Source organism: Hydra viridissima, unplaced genomic scaffold (genome assembly GCF_058129835.1).
Source record: "Hydra viridissima isolate aposymbiotic clone 2 unplaced genomic scaffold, HvirCarnegie_v1 scaffold_9, whole genome shotgun sequence".
Lineage (NCBI taxonomy): Eukaryota > Metazoa > Cnidaria > Hydrozoa > Anthoathecata > Hydridae > Hydra > Hydra viridissima.
Window position 1 is genome coordinate 3,616,049 of NW_028324308.1, and position 19,284 is coordinate 3,635,332.

General features: G+C 29.4%; 1 protein-coding gene across 1 annotated transcript; it reads left to right on the forward strand.

Annotated features, from left to right (window-relative positions):
- Nucleotides 1-420: 420 nt before the first annotated feature.
- LOC149883625 (uncharacterized) lies at nt 421-18,194 on the forward strand. Its single transcript, XM_090099297.1, has 6 exons — nt 421-544; nt 778-973; nt 14,670-15,140; nt 16,966-17,091; nt 17,280-17,553; nt 17,671-18,194. Exons 1-6 carry the CDS (start codon nt 422-424, stop codon nt 18,032-18,034), a joined length of 1,554 nt encoding a protein of 517 aa, XP_089955423.1. The 5' UTR covers nt 421; the 3' UTR covers nt 18,035-18,194.
- The last annotated feature ends 1,090 nt before the right edge of the window (nt 18,195-19,284 follow it).

Consider the following 19,284-nt stretch of genomic DNA (forward strand, 5'->3'; position numbering starts at 1 on the left):
GTTGTTTTTCTAGCTTCAGTATTATTTTCAGTAAATAAATTTTCAGTAAATCAAAATGCAGAATTTTTTTTTTTGATAAAGAAATTTATTTGTTAAATTCATTTAGTAACATTTTATGTAATGTTTTAAGATTTTGTTTTTACTATTTTATTGAAGGAGTGTGATGGCTTCTGCAATAACTCACCAGCCTTTAAACTATGATGCTAACAGAAGAATACAACGAAAAGGAATATATTATCCTAAATTAGTAAAGAAGACATACTATCCGTTAGTGATAATATTTGTATTACTGATAGTGGTACTGTTAATATCTATCATTGTTTACTTGATACATATAACATCAAGTTCAATATTTTTACTAATTCTTGTGCCAATTTACTTCTTTGGCCATTGGATGATGTGCAGTTATCAAGGAAGAGCCATGTGTATGAACTCATTGCACTGTTTGTATACTTACTGCTGCTGTTCCATTGATTTTATTTCAACTAAAACTACTGAAGAATTAGTAAAGAGGTACCAGGATGAGGAAATTTTATCCAGAGAAGTAAGTTTCTAGCTTTATGAAAGAATTAAAGGTTAAATGATTTATGAAAAAAAAAAAAAATGAAAAAAAGTTAAATGTGAAAAGGAGTGGGGAAAAAAAAAATCAGAAAATCAGAAGAGTTATTTCGTTGAATAAAAATAAACTTTTGTTTTGAAAATTTAAAATAAACAGCAATATAAAGAATTAAAATCTTATTTCAATAAAATTTCAACTTTTTTTCCTTTTCCGAAAAGGACATTTCAAAAATTGTCAGCAAGCACCCGTTTTTGAATACCATAATGGAAACGTTATGCACAACAATGCCACAGTTCTTCTTTTCATTTCTATTAACTGGAAGTTTACGAGAAGGTCTTGGAAAACCTCTGCCTTCTACATCAGTATTAGCATCTGATTTCGACATAATGCTTATTCCAGACGGTGTTAGAGTAGGTAAGAACTTTCTGTAAAGCAATTGTTAAGCTACAATTGCATGACAATTTTATATTTTTTGTCCACTAAATACTTCTGCTAGCTGGACTATTTCCACTAAGTATTTTTCAGAGCCATAATTTAAAGTTGAGGTAGATAATTACCTGTAGTGGATAGTTTTATTAAAAAAAAAAAAAAAGAAAAAAGTTCAATTAGAAATACAACTTCTCATTTATATACTTGTAAGAAATTAGTATTAATAAGAAGTTGAGGAGAGTATAATGAAGCTATAGTGAGCCGATTTTGATTGGTTCCAACAAAATCTTGGTTAATCTTTTATTTACGTCGTGCGTTTAAGCAACGTTTTGCAAACAAGAATACTAAACTATCGTAACACCTGCTAACCTGCACAATGCTAAAAACTACATTTAGCAATTTACAGTGCCAACGACATATATACCCACCCAACAACAAATCGTCTTAAAGACAAATTGAAGACGTCTTGAAATTGGTCTTATAGATGTCTTAAACTGGTCTCAAATGAAACACAGTAAGCCGTCTTATTTAAAACGTTTTAAAGTTGCCTTACTAAAGTCGTCTTAAAGTTGTCTTAAACTGGTCTCAAATGAAACACAGTAAGTCATCTTAACTAAAACGTCTTAATATTATCTTATTTATCGACGGCTTAAAAAGACGTGTGTGTGTGTATGTATATATATATATATATATATATATATATATATATATATATATATATATATATATATATATATATATATATATATATATATATATATATATATATAATATATATATATATATATATATATATAGGGGAACACGGGGTTTTGAAAAGCACTTATATCTTATTCAGTAACTGTTCCAATAAGTAAAACTTTATCAAAAAGTGGAAAAAAAATTATTATGCGTCACATATGTATAAAAAAAACCCATATAAAAATTAAAAATAGCCTGGAAAAAACTCATTAACCAAAGTTACCTCAAATTATCATCTTGCCCCGTATGCGGGGCAAGATGGCGGCTTTAAAAAAAGTAAATTCCATTATACCATTACCTTCTCAAATAACACAATACACAGTGGAAAATTGTAGAGCAACAGCATATCATAAATGTTTTTTACTAATGTCGCTACTATCATTATATTTCAATTTTATTTAATAGTTTAATAGTCAATCATTACTATAATGCAGGAATTTCACATAATTTTATGTAAAAATAAAAGATTTGAAGCCCTACTGTTTATTACTTTTGCGGATGTTCATTTCAAACCTGTTCGCTTCATCACTTTAAAAGTGAATTTTCTATAAAACTTTCTAGGAATAAGTATAAAGTATTATACATTTTTGAAAAGCTCATGTTATGGAGATTTTAAGAAAATTATACATTTTTACTTATATGGTTCAGTTTAGGAGTAATTATTTGAACAATAAAATAAATGAAAAAAAATAATATTCTTCAAGTTCACTGAGACTTTTGGTAGTTACCCACGCTTCCCCACGCTTTACATTTAATGTAGTATTGTAGCCTAGGTGTTTATTAAAAACATGTATAAGAATGAGTTGCAGAAACGTGCGGTTTCCGAAATTATCGAGAAAAGAGTGATAAAAGTAAAAAAACAGAAAACCGCTTTTTATCGTGGTTTCAAATTTTGTTCATTTATAACAATAGCTTGGTATATGTTTTTTAATTTATTATCAATTTTTTATTGATACCATGGCATTCTTTTATTTTTGCACTCATTTTGTGGTGAATGTACACTGCCAATATATAAAGAGTTGAAACATTTATATCAGTATAAGAAACTCACAGTGGAAATTAAACCGACTCGTTTGACTATTGAATATTACTTAAGTTACTTTTGTGACTTGTTAAAATGACAACTTTTAAGTGTTTGAAATGTAAATTATTGCTTTCCTATATTGATGGAGGAATGACAGTTGAGGCACTGTCAACAATTTTAAAAGAAAATTATCAACTTTCTGAGGACAACTTGTGTTTCATCATTAGTGGTATTTAAAGGCACATTATTCCGTCTTTTAATAAACGATGGAGCATATCTTTAATACATATCTTCAGGCGTTGCATTCAATAGGAGAAGAAGCAGAAGCAAAACTTGTGGAATCATTAAGGATTGCTGATAAAGACAAAAAAAAATTAACATCGAGTTTAATGGAAAACGCAAGCCAGAAAAATATGCTAACTGATGAAGAAGCACTCAGCGTGTTTATTGATTTAGATTTAACAAAAGCACAATATTTGTATATGAGGAAGGTGACAAATGAACGAAACTGTTCCATATTCCCACCATATTGTAAAATTCAAGAAATTAAACAGACCTGCTATCCACCATCTTCTGCAATAGAAATTACGAACACACATGCGAATATTCTGGAACTGCAAGATTTATTGAATCACACTGTAGCTAGAATTTTGACCATAGATTCTCTGTACAGTATTGAATTCAAGCATTTACTTTCATATAGTAAATGGGGCTGTGATGGTTCCTCTGGCCAAAGCCAATACAAGTAGAAACTTCCAGAGGAATCTGAACTTATTTCTTATGCAAACTTGTTTACTAGTTCTTTGGTGCCTATCAAACTAATTGATAAAGTAACTGGCGCAGTTGTTTGGCAAAATCCGGCACCTTCATATGTTCGTTTTTGTCGACCTATATGCATTGAATTTTGCAAAGAGACTTCCAAGAAAACTAAAGCCATTGTAGATGAAGTAAAGAGCCAAATAAACTCTTTGCGTGAAATGTGCAAGAACTTGATGAAGATACTCTGCAGCTTTTGAAAGTCAACGAACTGATTTCAGGAACTGAAAGTCCCTATGTAGTTATGATATAGTACCTTTAAGGTGGTACCAGGGTAAAAAACGGCTATTTTTGATAAAATTTTGAAAAATACCAAAATTAATGTTTTGAATTCTTAAATCTACCTATTTCAATATGCGTTTTGCAAAAAGTCAAAAATCTTCTTAATTTTAATCAAATTTGGCCTTTTTTTAAAGAGCAGTTTGGTTCTTGCTTCATAACAACGACCTTAGAAACGCTTTTTATCTCGCTAAATCTCAATTTTTCAGAAAAAATAACTTTTGATAGAAAATAGATAATGGGCTGAAATTTTGCAGATTTAAAGATGAACATATTACGAATGTTGTCTATGAAGCAAATTTTTGTTATTTTTTATTTAAAACTCATTTTTATCATGCTTTTGTCCCAAACTTCCCTTAATTTTATATCTTAAAGTTCGAATGTCAACCTGGTAAAATTAAAAATGTTTTAAAAAATTCTGTTTCATAGACAACATTCTAAATACATTAAAGAATTCATGTTCAAATTTTCAAGCAGTTTTGACTCTTTTTGAGTTAGTTATATTAGATGAAAGAATAAGCAGGTTTGGGGGTAAAATAACACTAATTATGCGCATAATTAATGACGTTATCACTAAAATTTTTTTATTTGGCTACTGTTTTATATATTTTTTTTTTTCATTAATAGAAAAGAGCTAAAGTCTATTAATAGTTTTCAATTTCTTGTTAAAAAGTTACCTTTACCCTGGTACCACCTTAATATACCTATACATTATTTCATAAAAACAACTATTTAAAAATTGTTATTAAGAAACTGTCTTATATATTTCTATAATTAGTAGGTAAGCACTTTATGTATTTTTCGTAGTTTTTAATAATTTTAAGGTATTTTCATATATTTGTAAAGCATTGTGTTAAAGTGTAAATTAACTAACTGCCAATTTTGAAGTTTTTGATTTTTATTTATTTATTTTTAATATTGTATTACAAAAAATTCTTATAAAGAGTATTTCATAAGAAGCGTCATATACTACTTTACATTTGTGCAAAATTTCAAATCTCTATTTTTAGTAACAAAAAAGTTATCGATTTTTGGTCCGAAACACACCTTTATTTTCCACTGTGCGATACCATAAATTCTAGTTAATAAGATATGTAATACAAGCGGTTATGTAATTTTTTCAACACTTAAACTATATATTTATATAGGGCTACGCGAAAATAAGTCTACTAATCATTTCATAGCAAATTTCAACACAACAATATAAAGCAAATGTCAAGCAAAACATCTTAATGCATAATAAAGCCATGTAATAATGACTAAGCTACACAAAAGTTATTACATTACAGGTTTATGGTAAAACATGTACTTTGGCGAAAGGACAAACGAGTCATCTTGCCCCGTTCATCTTGCCCCTAGGCTACTTAATCTTTAAAATGACTCAGAACTCTACATAAGTAAGTTATCATAGCTTAATACTACTTGTATGGCTTCCAAATTGAACAAACTGAATGAGAAATTCTTGCTTACCTTTGGCTGGTGATGTAATGATGAAATAAATCAAATACAAGTGGATAAATTTTTTTTTTCCTTAATATAGGAAAAACCTTTTTAACAATTTTCTTTGATTCCGAAAATAATATTTATAAAAAAAAGCATAAATAAATCTAGTAGATGTAATCTACTTCCCTCTTAGCTACAGTCAGATTTCATATTTAGTTGAGTTTTGAAGATAACAACATATATATATATATATATATATATATATATATATATATATATATATATATATATATATATATATATATATATATATATATATATTACCTTTCAGTCTCCTGCCAATACAACATAAGTATATATATTTATATTGTATCAAAAGGAGACTGGAAGGTGGTGACAGAAAATAGAAAGGTGTGAATATATGAACTATCCAAATGCAATAACTGAAAAAAGAGACATGATTTCTTATAGAAAAATACTTCACAGCATCCACAAAAAACGATTACACGATTATAAAATTTTATTAATATTTTCGTGATGCTAGTGCGTTTTTTAACACACCCTGAATAAACTTATGGACTGTCTTCTCCGATTCCTTTGGATATGTCTTTCGGACAGCCGCTAAAAAGAGAAAATTAATGAAGCAATAATAGGTCAAGAAAGTCATTGTTTTTTTGGAAAGTAGCGTTAGAAGACACTTACCAATTATACATTTATAAAGGTGGGTTTCTTTAAAATTTCTCTATCCGCCTCTCTGTCTATCCATGTTGAAATTTATCATCAGCGAAAAATGTAATTTCTAAATTCTATTAGTTTCTCAGAAATCTGTAAAGTATGTGTTTGTAATAACATAGCCATAGGCCCTTTACAAAAATAGTTCAAAATTCTTTTGAATCATTAGTTGGTCTTTTGCATATAATCAACGCAGAAATCCGGAAACATATATAATACCAGTAGCTATAAGAGGAGACTATATTTTTGATGTTACTTATACGACTGGCAACTAAAATCGTAATCTGTTCGCTCGCAAAATTCTTGTTCTTCATTAAACTTATTTAAACATCATTTCTACTCTTCCTTCTGAAGAACCTTTGATAACGCACCTTTTCACAAGAATAATATCTAGTATAAACAACAGTCCATTTTAAAAATGATCTTGTTGGAGCATTACAGAGAAAAGTTCTAACTTTAACAGTGTGTTCAACTGATTTTATTGTCAGACCGAATAACTTTAAACTACATAATTCTTGTCATTCTTCCGTAAATGGATATAAAGACGTAATTAAAAGCGCAATTAAGGAAGGAATTAAAGCATGGACGTAAAAGAGTGGACGTGCAACTTATTACAGTTTAACTTTTTGTATTAGTTTAAACTTTTATACCATTTGTTTAATAAGACTGTTCATGATAAGGTAACTACTTCACGTGTTGACAAAGTACTAAACAAATTACACCAAGATAAAGAAAATAAGTTGTCTGCACGAACAGATTTTATCATTTTTTCAAGATAAACATTTGTAAACTTGGGAACTTTTTTCGTGTAAAAAAAGTCTGTGAATGATAAAATAGACGTGTAAGGATAAATTTAAAATGACTAAAAAAAGTATTGCTAAATATAAAAAAGCTTAAATATAATTTTATATCAAGATCTGATTTCATTAAATTCTTTCGTCCTTCATTCGCCAGCTTAGTCTTTCATTCACCAAGCTATTTTATAATTCATTTGATAATGCAAAACCTTTTCAAAAATGATTTAAGTTTATAATTATCTTACGAAATGCGGTAGATATTTCATGTTTTCGTTTTTCATATTTCATATATTTTTTCATTTATCATAAAAAGCACATAATAACCCATTAGTTTTTGTCAAATAAAACTAAGGTTATATATAGCTGGTAAATCATATTATGTTAATATTAAATTCTTAGCTATTCTTGCGGTTAGCCATAATTTGGCTTTGCTAAATTCTTTAAAACTGTGACAAATTATTTTTGTTTTCTTGTATTCATTTTATGTATAAGTTATTTAACCATAACTGTATATCTGTACCTCGGAGGGATACAGCACTATGTCCATTTTTTTCCATATTGACTTTATTACAGAGTTAAAATCAGTTTTTCTCATATTTCTTAGAGGAATAGAGCACTATGTCCAAAACCAGTTAGAACCGGATATAGCATATTTTAAAACAACACCAAGTCCTGTGCCAATAACACTTTTTGTTGAAAAAAAGTTTAAAACTCCTCTCCTGTAAAGTTGTGAAAATGGACATAGTGTTGTATCCCTCCGAGGTACAGATATATTTCTGTTGTTGAACATATATATATATATATATATATATATATATATATATATATATATATATATATATATATATATTACACACGTCTTTTTAAACCGTCTTAAACTGGTTGTTCCGACAACCGTCTCGTTAAGATGTCTTACGGACGTCTTAAAAAGGTTATTCTGATAGATTTCTTGTTAAGATAAGTTAAGGACGTCTTAAACTGGTTATTCTGAAAGACATCTTAAACTGGTTATTCTGAAAGACATCTTAAACTGGTTGTTCCAAAAGACGTCATAAATTGGTTGTTGCAACAGAAGTCCTGTTAAGATGTGTTAAAGACGTCTTAAAATGGTTATTCCGAAAGACGTCTTGTTAGGATATCTTACGGACATCTTAAACTAGTTGTTCCGACAGACGTCTTGTTAAGATGTCTTACGGACGTCTTAAACTGGTTATTCTGTAAGACGTCTTGTTAAGATGTCTTGCGGACGTCTTAAACTGGTTATTCTGTGAGACGTCTTATTAAGATATCTTGCGGACGTCTTAAACTGGTTATTCTGTGAGACGTCTTGTTAAGATGTCTTGCGGACGTTTTAAACTGGTTGTCGGAAGACGTCTTAATGAGGTGTGGAAAAGCCGTCATAAACACGTCTTTAACTAGTTGCAGACGTCTAGACGAGTTAAAGATAAGTTACATACGTCTTAAAGTCGTCTCATGTTGGGTGGGTTATCATCGATATGTGGTACAAAACTAGAGCTAACGAGTTTCAGCATTCCTTCAAGCTAATTGCTAGATTTTTTGACTTATTTGAAAATAGCTGGTGAAAAAACACTTTTAGTTTGTTTTAAACACTTGAGCATAATCAAGCTGTTGTGCATAGGTCATTCAAGCTCTCATTTGGCATGACACTTACACTAAGTACTGACTGATCCGATGGTGATCACAGAATAATACCAATTATGTATTTTTTAATATTTCTATGATTTTTACTGCTTTTTCATTTACATTTGGCCTTTTCGAAGAGGTATATTTTTACTTACATTTACAAGCTATTTATATTAAAAAAAAAAAATTAAGTCTAAATTTAGATTATTTATGGGGATGTGCGCGCTATCATTAAGTGGTTATTACTGACGAGACGTTTCTAAGTTACGCAAGTTGGTGTTTTTATGATAGCAAGTACTCACCACAAGGAGGTCTCAAGTTTTTATTGAAACTACTTCTGAACACATACATACATACAATTTAAAAACGATTGGAAAAAAGACGTTAACACAAAGACCCATCAACTCGTCATGTAAATGAACAAAAAAGCGGACAAAAGAAAAGTTAAAATAAACGACTGAGAAAAGACTTATTCAACCCGCCATATAAATAAATGATGAATTGGTATTTCAACCGAAAACAAGCAAAAACTATAAAAAGCTCAAAGAACAGAGTTTTAAAGTAGAGGAAGGAAGGGAGAGAAAGACAGATATTCACAGTGAGGTAAAAGGGAGTTTTTAAGAAAAAAGAAGAGCTTTTAAGAAAGTTTTAAAAGTAATCGAAGAAAAAAAAGAGAAATTTTGATAAACAGAAATCAGAAGAAATATTGATTAAAGAAAAATAAACATAAGTTTTTAGCGTTTCAAATAAAGAAGAAGAAGAACAGATATTCGAACGTTTATTGAGGAATATTGTATAATAGAGTATACTGAGGACGGTAAACACAACAAATAAAGATGTTTCTTTGAATATTTGAGTTTTTGTAATTCATGCAACTCTCTCAAATATTGCTCTGCATGAATTTTAAATGTGCTAAAAAACTGTCTAGCATAAATTTACATCTCAAGCGTCGGTCTGTTTCATAAAAAGACCATTGGGGCAATTCCAGAACAAAAGCACATAGTCATCCTTAAAATAAATTGTCACTGTATCATCAAGGATATATTCTAAAGCTTTTGAAACATCTACAGCAATTTCAGTTATAAAATATCACGTGGTTACACTTCAATAATAGGAAACCAATGGTTTTTTCAGAAATATCAATTTCTTCACCTGAGAAAAACTTGATTGGTCTTGCTGAAAACCCTTTTAGTTAAAGATTTCCTTGATGTCAGCACGACTTAACTAAAAAAAAAATACAAAAACTGTAAAACAATTTTTTTTTCTTGTACATCACGGTATTTCATAAAAAGTATGAATATTTTTTTTCTTGAATATCACGGTATTTCATAAAAGGTTTGAATATTTTCAATTGAGAGCCTGAGGAGATTCATACACTAACTCTGCGTACTGCTCGTTTTTATGTTAACTTGTGTTTTTTATTTGTTTTGTTTTTTTTCTGCTTTAATATATACCTAAAGCGAGCATTTTGTGCGCGAGTTTCGCAATAAAAAATAAATAAATTGTCTAAGGAAGCGGTGCAAAAGTTGGCGAATCCTTAAAAATTAACCAAAAAGCAATTAATTTCAATTATCTGGTGGTATAAGTTATATTATAACTCAATTTATTAGTTCCAAGCAATTTTCTTGGGGGGAATTTATGCCAGTTTTTTTAAATTTTGACTCACTATGAGCCGTAGTACACGCTGAAACTGTAATATCAGTTAGTAAAAGATGCCTTAAACAGCAAACCTCTTAGTAAAGCCAAAAATTGCGTTTTCCTAATTTGCTTTTCTAAAGACAAAAATATTAGACCTTTGACAATGCCTAACTCGTTGAGTTCTAGAATATTTTTTGTCCGACTATGAAAAGAATGATGACAATCACCGAAAATTTATTAGTAGTTAGAACATTCAGAAAGTTTTGATAACACTCTGCAATTTGTTCTTCTTTAATAAATTCTCATCTTTATTTATTTAAACTCTTTTGGTTTAAGCTGCGATTAAATGTTGCTGAATACATCTTCTAAATGGACACTGATTCCAAACATAGCTTCAACCTAAAAAGTAAAAAAGTTTTGAAGAACTTTTTTTAGTCTCTACTAAGCTCATCATCTCAATCCTGTTAAAAGCTACAGAAAAGTCCACAAGTGTCCGTCATTAATAACCGTCTGCGCTTCTTTATTTTTTTATTCGAGACGAGACGATTCTAAAAGCTTTGTCCCGATTAGCGATAAATATCGAGACAATTTTAAATTTTCAGTCGAAATCCGGGACGATACCGAGACGAGACGAGATATCCCGGACAAAATAGGAGCTTTATAATTTCCCGGAACTTACATCTTTTTGACGGGACATAATGAGACATAGCGAGGCATACTAGTTAATCCTTAATGTGAAATTTAAATAATGAATTTCTGGCACAATTACCATTATTTATTTCAGCTGCTATCATTGATATTTTTATACCATCTATATAAACACAGCTTCATAAAAATTAATGGTAGCATCTGAAATCAGGGGGAAAAAAATATTTTTGGGATAGTAATTAACTTTTTCCACTAAATTATCGTGTAAGAGGCGGATAAATATGTGTCCAAGGGCTAAGTTTCTGATCATTTAATGTTGTTTATTGCTGAGTATAGGTCAGTATTCACATCTAACACTAGAGTTTGCTTTACACTGATATTTAAAGGAAAGGTTATTCAAAGTGTCTTTAACTTTTTTGATCTATAAAACATTTGACTTTTTTTAAAAAGTGTAATTCTTGCAGAGACTAACAATAGAGCATGATGTTCAATACCTAGTTCTTTTATTTTTTCTCTTTTCCTTTTGCTCTCCAAGGACCACCTATTGTTTATGGGGTTTTTCAGAACCAAAAAGGCTACTTTTATTGGTCATAGGAGTTTCTTGAAGCCATTGGTATTCTTTTTCTTTAAAAGAATCTTAATTTCTACCACATTGTTATAGTTTTTTTCTTTTAAAATAAGTCCATCTAAAGAAGCATTAATTTATGTTCTCTTTGCTAATTTCTTCAGTTTTATATGATTTCGTTAAGTAAATCCTTTCAAAATCGTACTTTATCCACTCCTAATTCACGTATATTCGGGATAAGATCTAATCTTTTGGTTGTGTTTGTTTTTAAAATCATTAATATATATCAGAAACATTTTTGAGTACTTTATATCATTTTTCACTTTACACTGTTTAACACTTTATGCTATTGCTTCTTTGACAATTATCATATTAAGTTTCCTATGTTTAAGTAAATTATGTTACTTGTATATTACAGGAAAAACTGAAGTTGTTAAGTAATGCTATTTCAAATATCTAGTACTTCTTGAATAGTAAATCATTATTCAAATAAAAACATTTAAACAAATTTCTAAGTAGCATATGATGACAAAAAAATGTTTATTGAAACTATATTTGATATGATGAAACAAGTCATACAAGTAAAAAAGCTCAAATTCTAGAAATACAAATGTCATTGAGTCTATAAAAACCTTGCTTTCCGCCATTTTCATTTATTTTGATTTAGTAAACCACTGTTAAGAAATGGCGGAAGACAAAGTTTTTATGGGTTCATTGACATTTTTATTTCTTCAAAAAATATATAAAGTCAAAAGATTATCTTAAAAGTAAATATAGACTTTAATTTAGATTAAAAGTTTTCCATTTTTACTAAACAAAAACCTCTCATTTTTTAGATTTCTTTGAAAATAATGTTAAAATTTTTTACTACTTTTAACCATAAAATTTAAAATATAAGTTTTATGAAAAAACTGTTTTTACTTTTTAAATAAATGATCATTCTAATTTAATATTATTTAAAAAAGGGCACTCTATTTACAAAAAAAATTGTGAGGGGTTTATTGCCATTTTTTTGTTGTTTTGAGTCACTGTGCGTCATTTCTGGCTGGCAAAATAAATTTGGTTGGCAAAAAATTTTCTTCACTGTGAAAGTGCGAGTTAGTATCTAGTTTGTATTAAAAAGTATCTAGTTATTATAATTGATCTGTCTCGTAATGTTTCATAATTATTCGGGACACAATTTTTAAATTCCGAGACAAAATTTATGTCCCGATTTATAATTTTATTCCCAGACAACCTTTTCCTTTGTCTCGTTATTTTTTTCCGGGATATTTCTTGTCTCGTTACGCTTATCCTGGTTCATTTCGAGAAAATGATTCTGAGACGCAGACGCTTAGTCATTAAAGGAGGATATGTGTTAACATTAATAACTTTTTTGTGATTTTGATTGTAGGAACACGTGTTTATGTAACATGTTCTCTCTTTCGTTTCGGTGAGCATAAGCTCTCCTTTTTGAACCAAATATTTTGAACATTGATTTGTTACTTCAAAGTAATTTTAAAAAATCTTCTCCATCCGTCGTGAGCAAGGACCAATTAGACTTTTTTTCTTATTTTAAAGTCGAAGTGATGAATCTTATCAGCTTGCTCGACAGTAACTCGAGCAAACTGATAAGATTCTCGTAGACATCTTTTAACTACAATAAGAGATTTATTCCGCGTTTTGTTCACCTTAACGTGAACTTCTGGTGCTGTGAGTCAGCTATTTCGTATGCTGATTACAGCAATAGACTTCTGAAGGCTTTCAATTTTTTTTTCTTCTTTCTTTTAAAAATGTTATATGAACATTTCTTTCTTATAGACAATGGCAAAACAAGCTTTTCTTTCAATAAAATATTACTGTTTGTATATAATACTACCATATTTGTGCATAGTTATATTTTTACACATATTTGAAGTGAACATTGAAAAAACCTTTGGCAAGCTGTGTATCTTAAACAAAGTTGAAATTTTATAGGAACATTAAGTACATATATTTTTTCCGTAACTAGTGTCATTTTGGCAATTACAAATATCAAAATCTGCTCTTATGTTATAACAAAAAATCATAAAGACGAAGTAATAATAATAAAAGGTAGAGATTAAAAGAGATTTTCTTGCCTGTACTTTTTTTTCGCACATGAACAAAGGTGGTGGGAAATCGGTTCGATGCTATTGATATTCTATACTGGATCCACTGTGATATGAACTTATTGCCTCTCTCTTTTTTGAAGGCTTTACCTAAAATATATCTTTTTGAAATGCAGTTAGCCTCAAGGTGAGCAGCTTGAAAAGTTTACAGGCAGTCTAAAAAAAGATTTTATTTTTTTAAATTTTTGTATATCTTTTATAACTCTCAAACATTTGTTGAACATTTTAGCAAGCTACTGTGAGGCGAGTCTTTTTTTATATCTTTGCAAATGTGAGGCGGGGCTTTTTATAATTTTCTTATTGCTTTGCGGGGCTTTTACAACGTTTCTACATGCTTCTTTTATATATGTAGGGGAGTGGGGATGGGGTTTCGTGGTATCGTGTAGGTTAGGAGGTTTGGGTTAAAGGTGTGTGGGGATGCCTCTTTGGTTCTGTGTAATGGTAGCACTCTGACTTCTTCTTTTTAAACACGCGTACTTTTCTTTACGCGCAATATTTCTCCTTTAAACTCTAATAATAATAGTTCTTTTCCTTTAATGTACCGTAACCTTTAATAAAAATCTCTCCACTTTAAAATTATAAATACTATATCTTTTAAACTCCTTTTATAAAAAAATCAAAACTCCTTTCGTATCTCCCCGTTCACCTTCTCCGACCTCTCCTACCTCTCCGTCCTTTTTTATATTTCTCACTCCACCTTTTGATATCAGTTCTAATATTTTTGGGCGTTGGCATCTTTTCATTTTTTATTCGTTATTGTGTAAAATATTAATTGATGTATTTAGGTGGCTATATTGTTGTAAATGGCATCTTGTTTTATTAGAATTAGCTTCCTCACACTGCATTCAGATCACCTATTTTACCAAAAAACTCATTTTTTCCTAGCTTTTCTAAATGCCAATACCCTAACATTAGTTTTAAAATTTACTTTTTGCATCTTAGTATAAGGACTTTTTTAAAGATAGTTTTTATATTTTTGGCTGTGGCTGTGGACCACTAGGAATTGTTTAGATGTTTTCATTTCCTATAATATATATCTTCGTTTTTTATAAAACTCCTGGATGATAAGTTTTAACATATGAGATTTAGTAGCTTTTTTATTCCACTTCATAATAAGCATTAGATTGTCAAGAATAGCATTTTATGCATTACGATGTGACTTAGTATGAGGAGAAGTGTAGAGTTCTGCTGAATTATTTGTGAACCTTTTTTTTTTTCTTTTCAGGAAAGGCTACAGATGATTTTAAGGACTTTGAAGATGGTATCCCCATAGATTTAGATACTTCTAATAACTTTCCAGATGATATACCACCTGTATTTATTGCGTTTGAAAATTGTGATTCTGGGTTTGTTTGGTTAAAACTACAAGAAGAATATTTCCAACAGTGGAAAGGGGTATGCCTTCAAAGACAAATTGATAAGCCTAGTTGTTTTCTCTCATCTAAACTATTAACAAACTATGTAAAGAATGTAATACTCTCATCATCTGATCTAAAAAGTATGGCTGCAAAGAAATTTAACTTAAAACCTTATATGGTGGAGGTAAGTGCCGAATACCATGGTCCTGCTTTTAACATAAAAGTAACAGCTGCCAACAATTCTAAAAGTAATAATCTGGGATCAACTAACCTTATCCTGTTTGAGGCAGACTTCACTTTGGCTCTTCATTGCCCATTTTGGCCCACGGATGCTAATGGTATACTTTTCTAGACTGCTTAAACTTCTTTTGCTTCTTTGATTTAATAAAATAAAGTAAAATCAAGAACACTGTTTGTATTATGCGATATTTTCCATAACTGATCTCTTTTGCAAGAAATTTGATTGCTTAAAAATCTTTAAATATATTTTTTTGATTATTATTAAACTCCTGGGTATCGTTATCGAAGTTTCTAAACTAATCAATATATCTTGATTATAATGATAAACTTATTGTTATCAAAACACGATAAATTTGCGGCAACGTTATCGAAATGAACTACGATAACAATAAGCACGTTTCGAAGTTTTCGTTTAAAACGAAAATATCGTTATATTATTTTTTGTTTACTCCCGGCCTATAACGAGAGATTGCGATATTTAGCGATATTTAATATAAATTAGGCAGTTGTAAAATTTAAACTTGTTTCGAAAACAAATTTTTAAAAACGAAAACAAAATAATTAAGTGCTAAATTTTTGGGTAACAATCAAAACAAAGGTAACAACAATCTATTTTTAATATTCTTGTTATACAGTTCAAAATCTTAAATACGAAGTTTTCCTTTTCTGAAATGGTTATACATTGTTTAATTTACAAGTAATTACAAGAAATAATAGGATTTACCGAAATTGTTCCTAAAGTTCGTTACTGTTGGTTAGGTGTAATTTCTAGGAAAAGGCTAGTTTGTGATTATCTTTTAGTTGTAAGTTGCAAGTTACACATAGTTAAGCTCCTAGAAACAAAATTTCTTTCTCGGATTTCAACTATAATTTCTTCAAAAGAATTGTTATTACTTCATTTAGAATACAATGCTAAGGTCTAGAGGAGATATCTGGAATTTCTTCATCTTTGAAGCTCTTGGAGAGATTACTGAAAAAGATAAGGATGGCAAACCACTTCTACTTGTACACTAAGCAAGATGAAATGATTGGACAACAACATGCAAGTTGAAGGACTCAAACACTACTGGATTGAGGTCTCATTTAGTCAGAGCACATTCCGATTAGGTCTTTAGGTTATTGATATCGTTGATGGAATAAGAGATGCGTTTTGGCAAGGAACAGCAGAACAGGATTGTTTTTGGATGGTTAGACTCTTCGGAATTGACCCAATAAAACTTTTTATTTTGTCATATGCACGCTTTTAAAGTTTAATCTCAAAAATTCATTTAAGTGTTAAAACTCTTTGGATTATAACTTTGAAACTAAACTATTATATCTACTATATATACTGTTATATATAAACCATCTACTATATAAACTATTATATATTATGTATGTAAATGTTAAACTTTATAAATTTCAAATCTTTAAAGTTTTAAAAAATTTAAAACTTTTGAAATTGTAAAGTAATGATTTTTAAGTTAAAAGTTGAAACCTTAAAGTTCTTTATTAATATTAATTTGCGATTTGTAATTTTGATAATTTGTAATTTGCGTTAAGGTGTAAAATTTACTCCTAATCTAATATTTAGAAGGAAAAAAAAATTATTATTTGTTAAAAGTTTAAAAAGTATCGAAAAAAAATCTTTAAATATCGTAGTTTATCAAAATATAAACCCGAAAAATGCGCCCTCAATTTTTACCCAAAAGTTATCGCGATATTATCGTAATATTATGATAATTTATTAATCGAATAACGATAAGATTTTCGAAGTAACAATAATAATTCAAGTTAATTTCATCAACACATTGGACTTCAGTTATCATACCGTTATAGATATCGTATCGTTATTTTTCGATACGCTGGAGTTTTTAAAAGCTAGTTTAGCAGTCAAAACTAATAATTTTGTTTCAAACTTGTAATTGAAATTTTTTTTATTAGATTTTTTTGATAATGTGGAAAGAAGGAGTAACTGGCCTAGTGATGATGTTGTCCACAAAATACGAAGTTTAGGATGCCACGTGGCTCCTAAACCTTCGTCAGAGAAGCTTGTGAAGTTGGTTAATGGTATTTTAAATGAATTTTTACAAGCAATATAGACCTTAGTGTTTGTTAAAGCTTATGTAGATATTGCCCAATCAAGCTGTCGTATATCAGAATGTTATTGTATAATCTATAGAGTTAAAGTCTATAAAATAAACTTTCTTATACCTTTCTATAAACTGCGGTTATAGATATTACAATTTTTCATTTAGAACAAGTTGAATACACCACATTTGCTCAAAGTTCATACTTGGAATGGCGATACTCATTTTCACAAGCTGAAGTTCTTTTGTCTGACAATTTGCCTTCAATAGCTCGGTCTGCTTTTCTGGCTTTTAAAGCAATCAACAAGCGTCATTTCAATAGTGTAGGAAAGAAAATCCCAAGTTATGCGCTCAAGTGTATATTACTTTCTCTTGTGGAAGCCAAACGCGTTGAGTATTGGACTTCAGGCAATCCAGATTCAGTTACTACACAATTTTTAAAGTTAGATATTTAACTTTTTTTTTTGGTTTTTTAAACTTTTTAACTTCTATATTACAAAAGTAAATTTAGTTTTTTTTGTTTGTTTATTTTTTTTTCAAATGGTTTCACTCTGTTTAGAGAAATGCTGCAGGAGCTTCGTATACGATTAAAAAGAAGAAACTGTCCTAATTTTTGGATAGCAAGAATTAATCTTTTCGATATATTTGATGATGAGGAATTGAGAACATTTGAAGAAAAGCTTAAACTGATTAAGGACGTTATTAGAAATCCTATTCATTATGTTGGTGATGGATATTTAGAAATGATCCGTTTTTACAGACAAAGTTGTTGCTACCTCGGTGAGTACGGTTATGAAGAAGATATCGAAACATCGCCTCTGCTTAAAAAAGTTTGGAAAATCCCCAAGTATTTATTTCAGTGGTCCTACAATGATGAAAACATCGGCCGCAATTACGATCCTGTTGGTTTAGAGGTTTATTAAGTTTGTAAAAACGAACATTCTTGTTATTGAAGAACTGATTATTTTAACAACCATAAACAAGTAATAGAGTATATCCCCGTATTACAGCAATGGACACAATTTATGTACCTAATGCAAGTTCCGCATAAAATATGCACCGTATTTAAGGAGTCATCATCAATTGCACACTATGTAAAATACAAATAAAAAATGTCATATGAGTTTTCAAACATATATGTAAACATAACTTGCTTATGTAGAGTAATCTGTAAGAGTAAACGAAAAAAACACGTGTGAAAAAAATGTGTGAACTTTTTTTCTTTTGCTTTTTTAAATGCTAAAACAAAAAGGTCTTTAAAAAGATGTGGCACCGTATTGTTGAGGATGTTCTGCTCTTTCTAAACGTGTAAAAACTATTTTAAAAAAATAGCTTGTGCTCTGGCAAATTTTATAAATTCTCTCCCTATATAAAAAAAAAACTTTTTTCACAAAAATTGACTTCAAGCTCTTAAAAACTTATATCAAATTTTACTAAAAACTAAAACGGCAATTTCGAAGAAAATTTTTTTGACACTCATGATTCTCTTTTCAAATTTGAATTTGCTAGTTTCGGAAAAAAGTTATGAGCAAACAACCAAGGGAATGTTTATCGGGGGAAGAGTAAACATGCTAATTGCTCCGATGATATATATTAACTAGATTTCTAACTTCGCAAAAATTCTGCAAGAAAAAGTGAAGCAAGTTTTTAAAGCTTTTAATGCCGGTAGCCGTTTTATTTAAACTGGCAACTATTCATTTTTGTTTTGCTTTGATTTATAATTGCGTCATTTCAGGCTGGCAAAACAAACAAGGCTGGAAAAAAATTTGCTTCATTGCGGAAGCGGGAGTTAGATATCTAGTTAATAATACAGTACTGTGAATAGGTTTTAGCCCACTTATTAAAACTCATGTTTTTTTAACAGATTTTGAATAATAGCTTCCGATTATTTTTTTATATAAAATAATCTCTAACTTCAAACAATACTAAACACTATTTTAACAAACAAAAGCGATATTTATCAAAATTTTATTTAGATTTTTGTATTTAGATATCTAACGTGTTTATTTTTATTGTATGCTGATCTGAACCCAATTCGTATCAGCTCGTTTGTTTTTAGTTTGCTCTTGCATTTTTGTTTATTTATTGCTGTGAAGGCTTCATATTAGATGATAGTACAGTTTACAAAGATATTTCATAGATACTGTGTGTTTAATATTATTTTTTGTTTTTT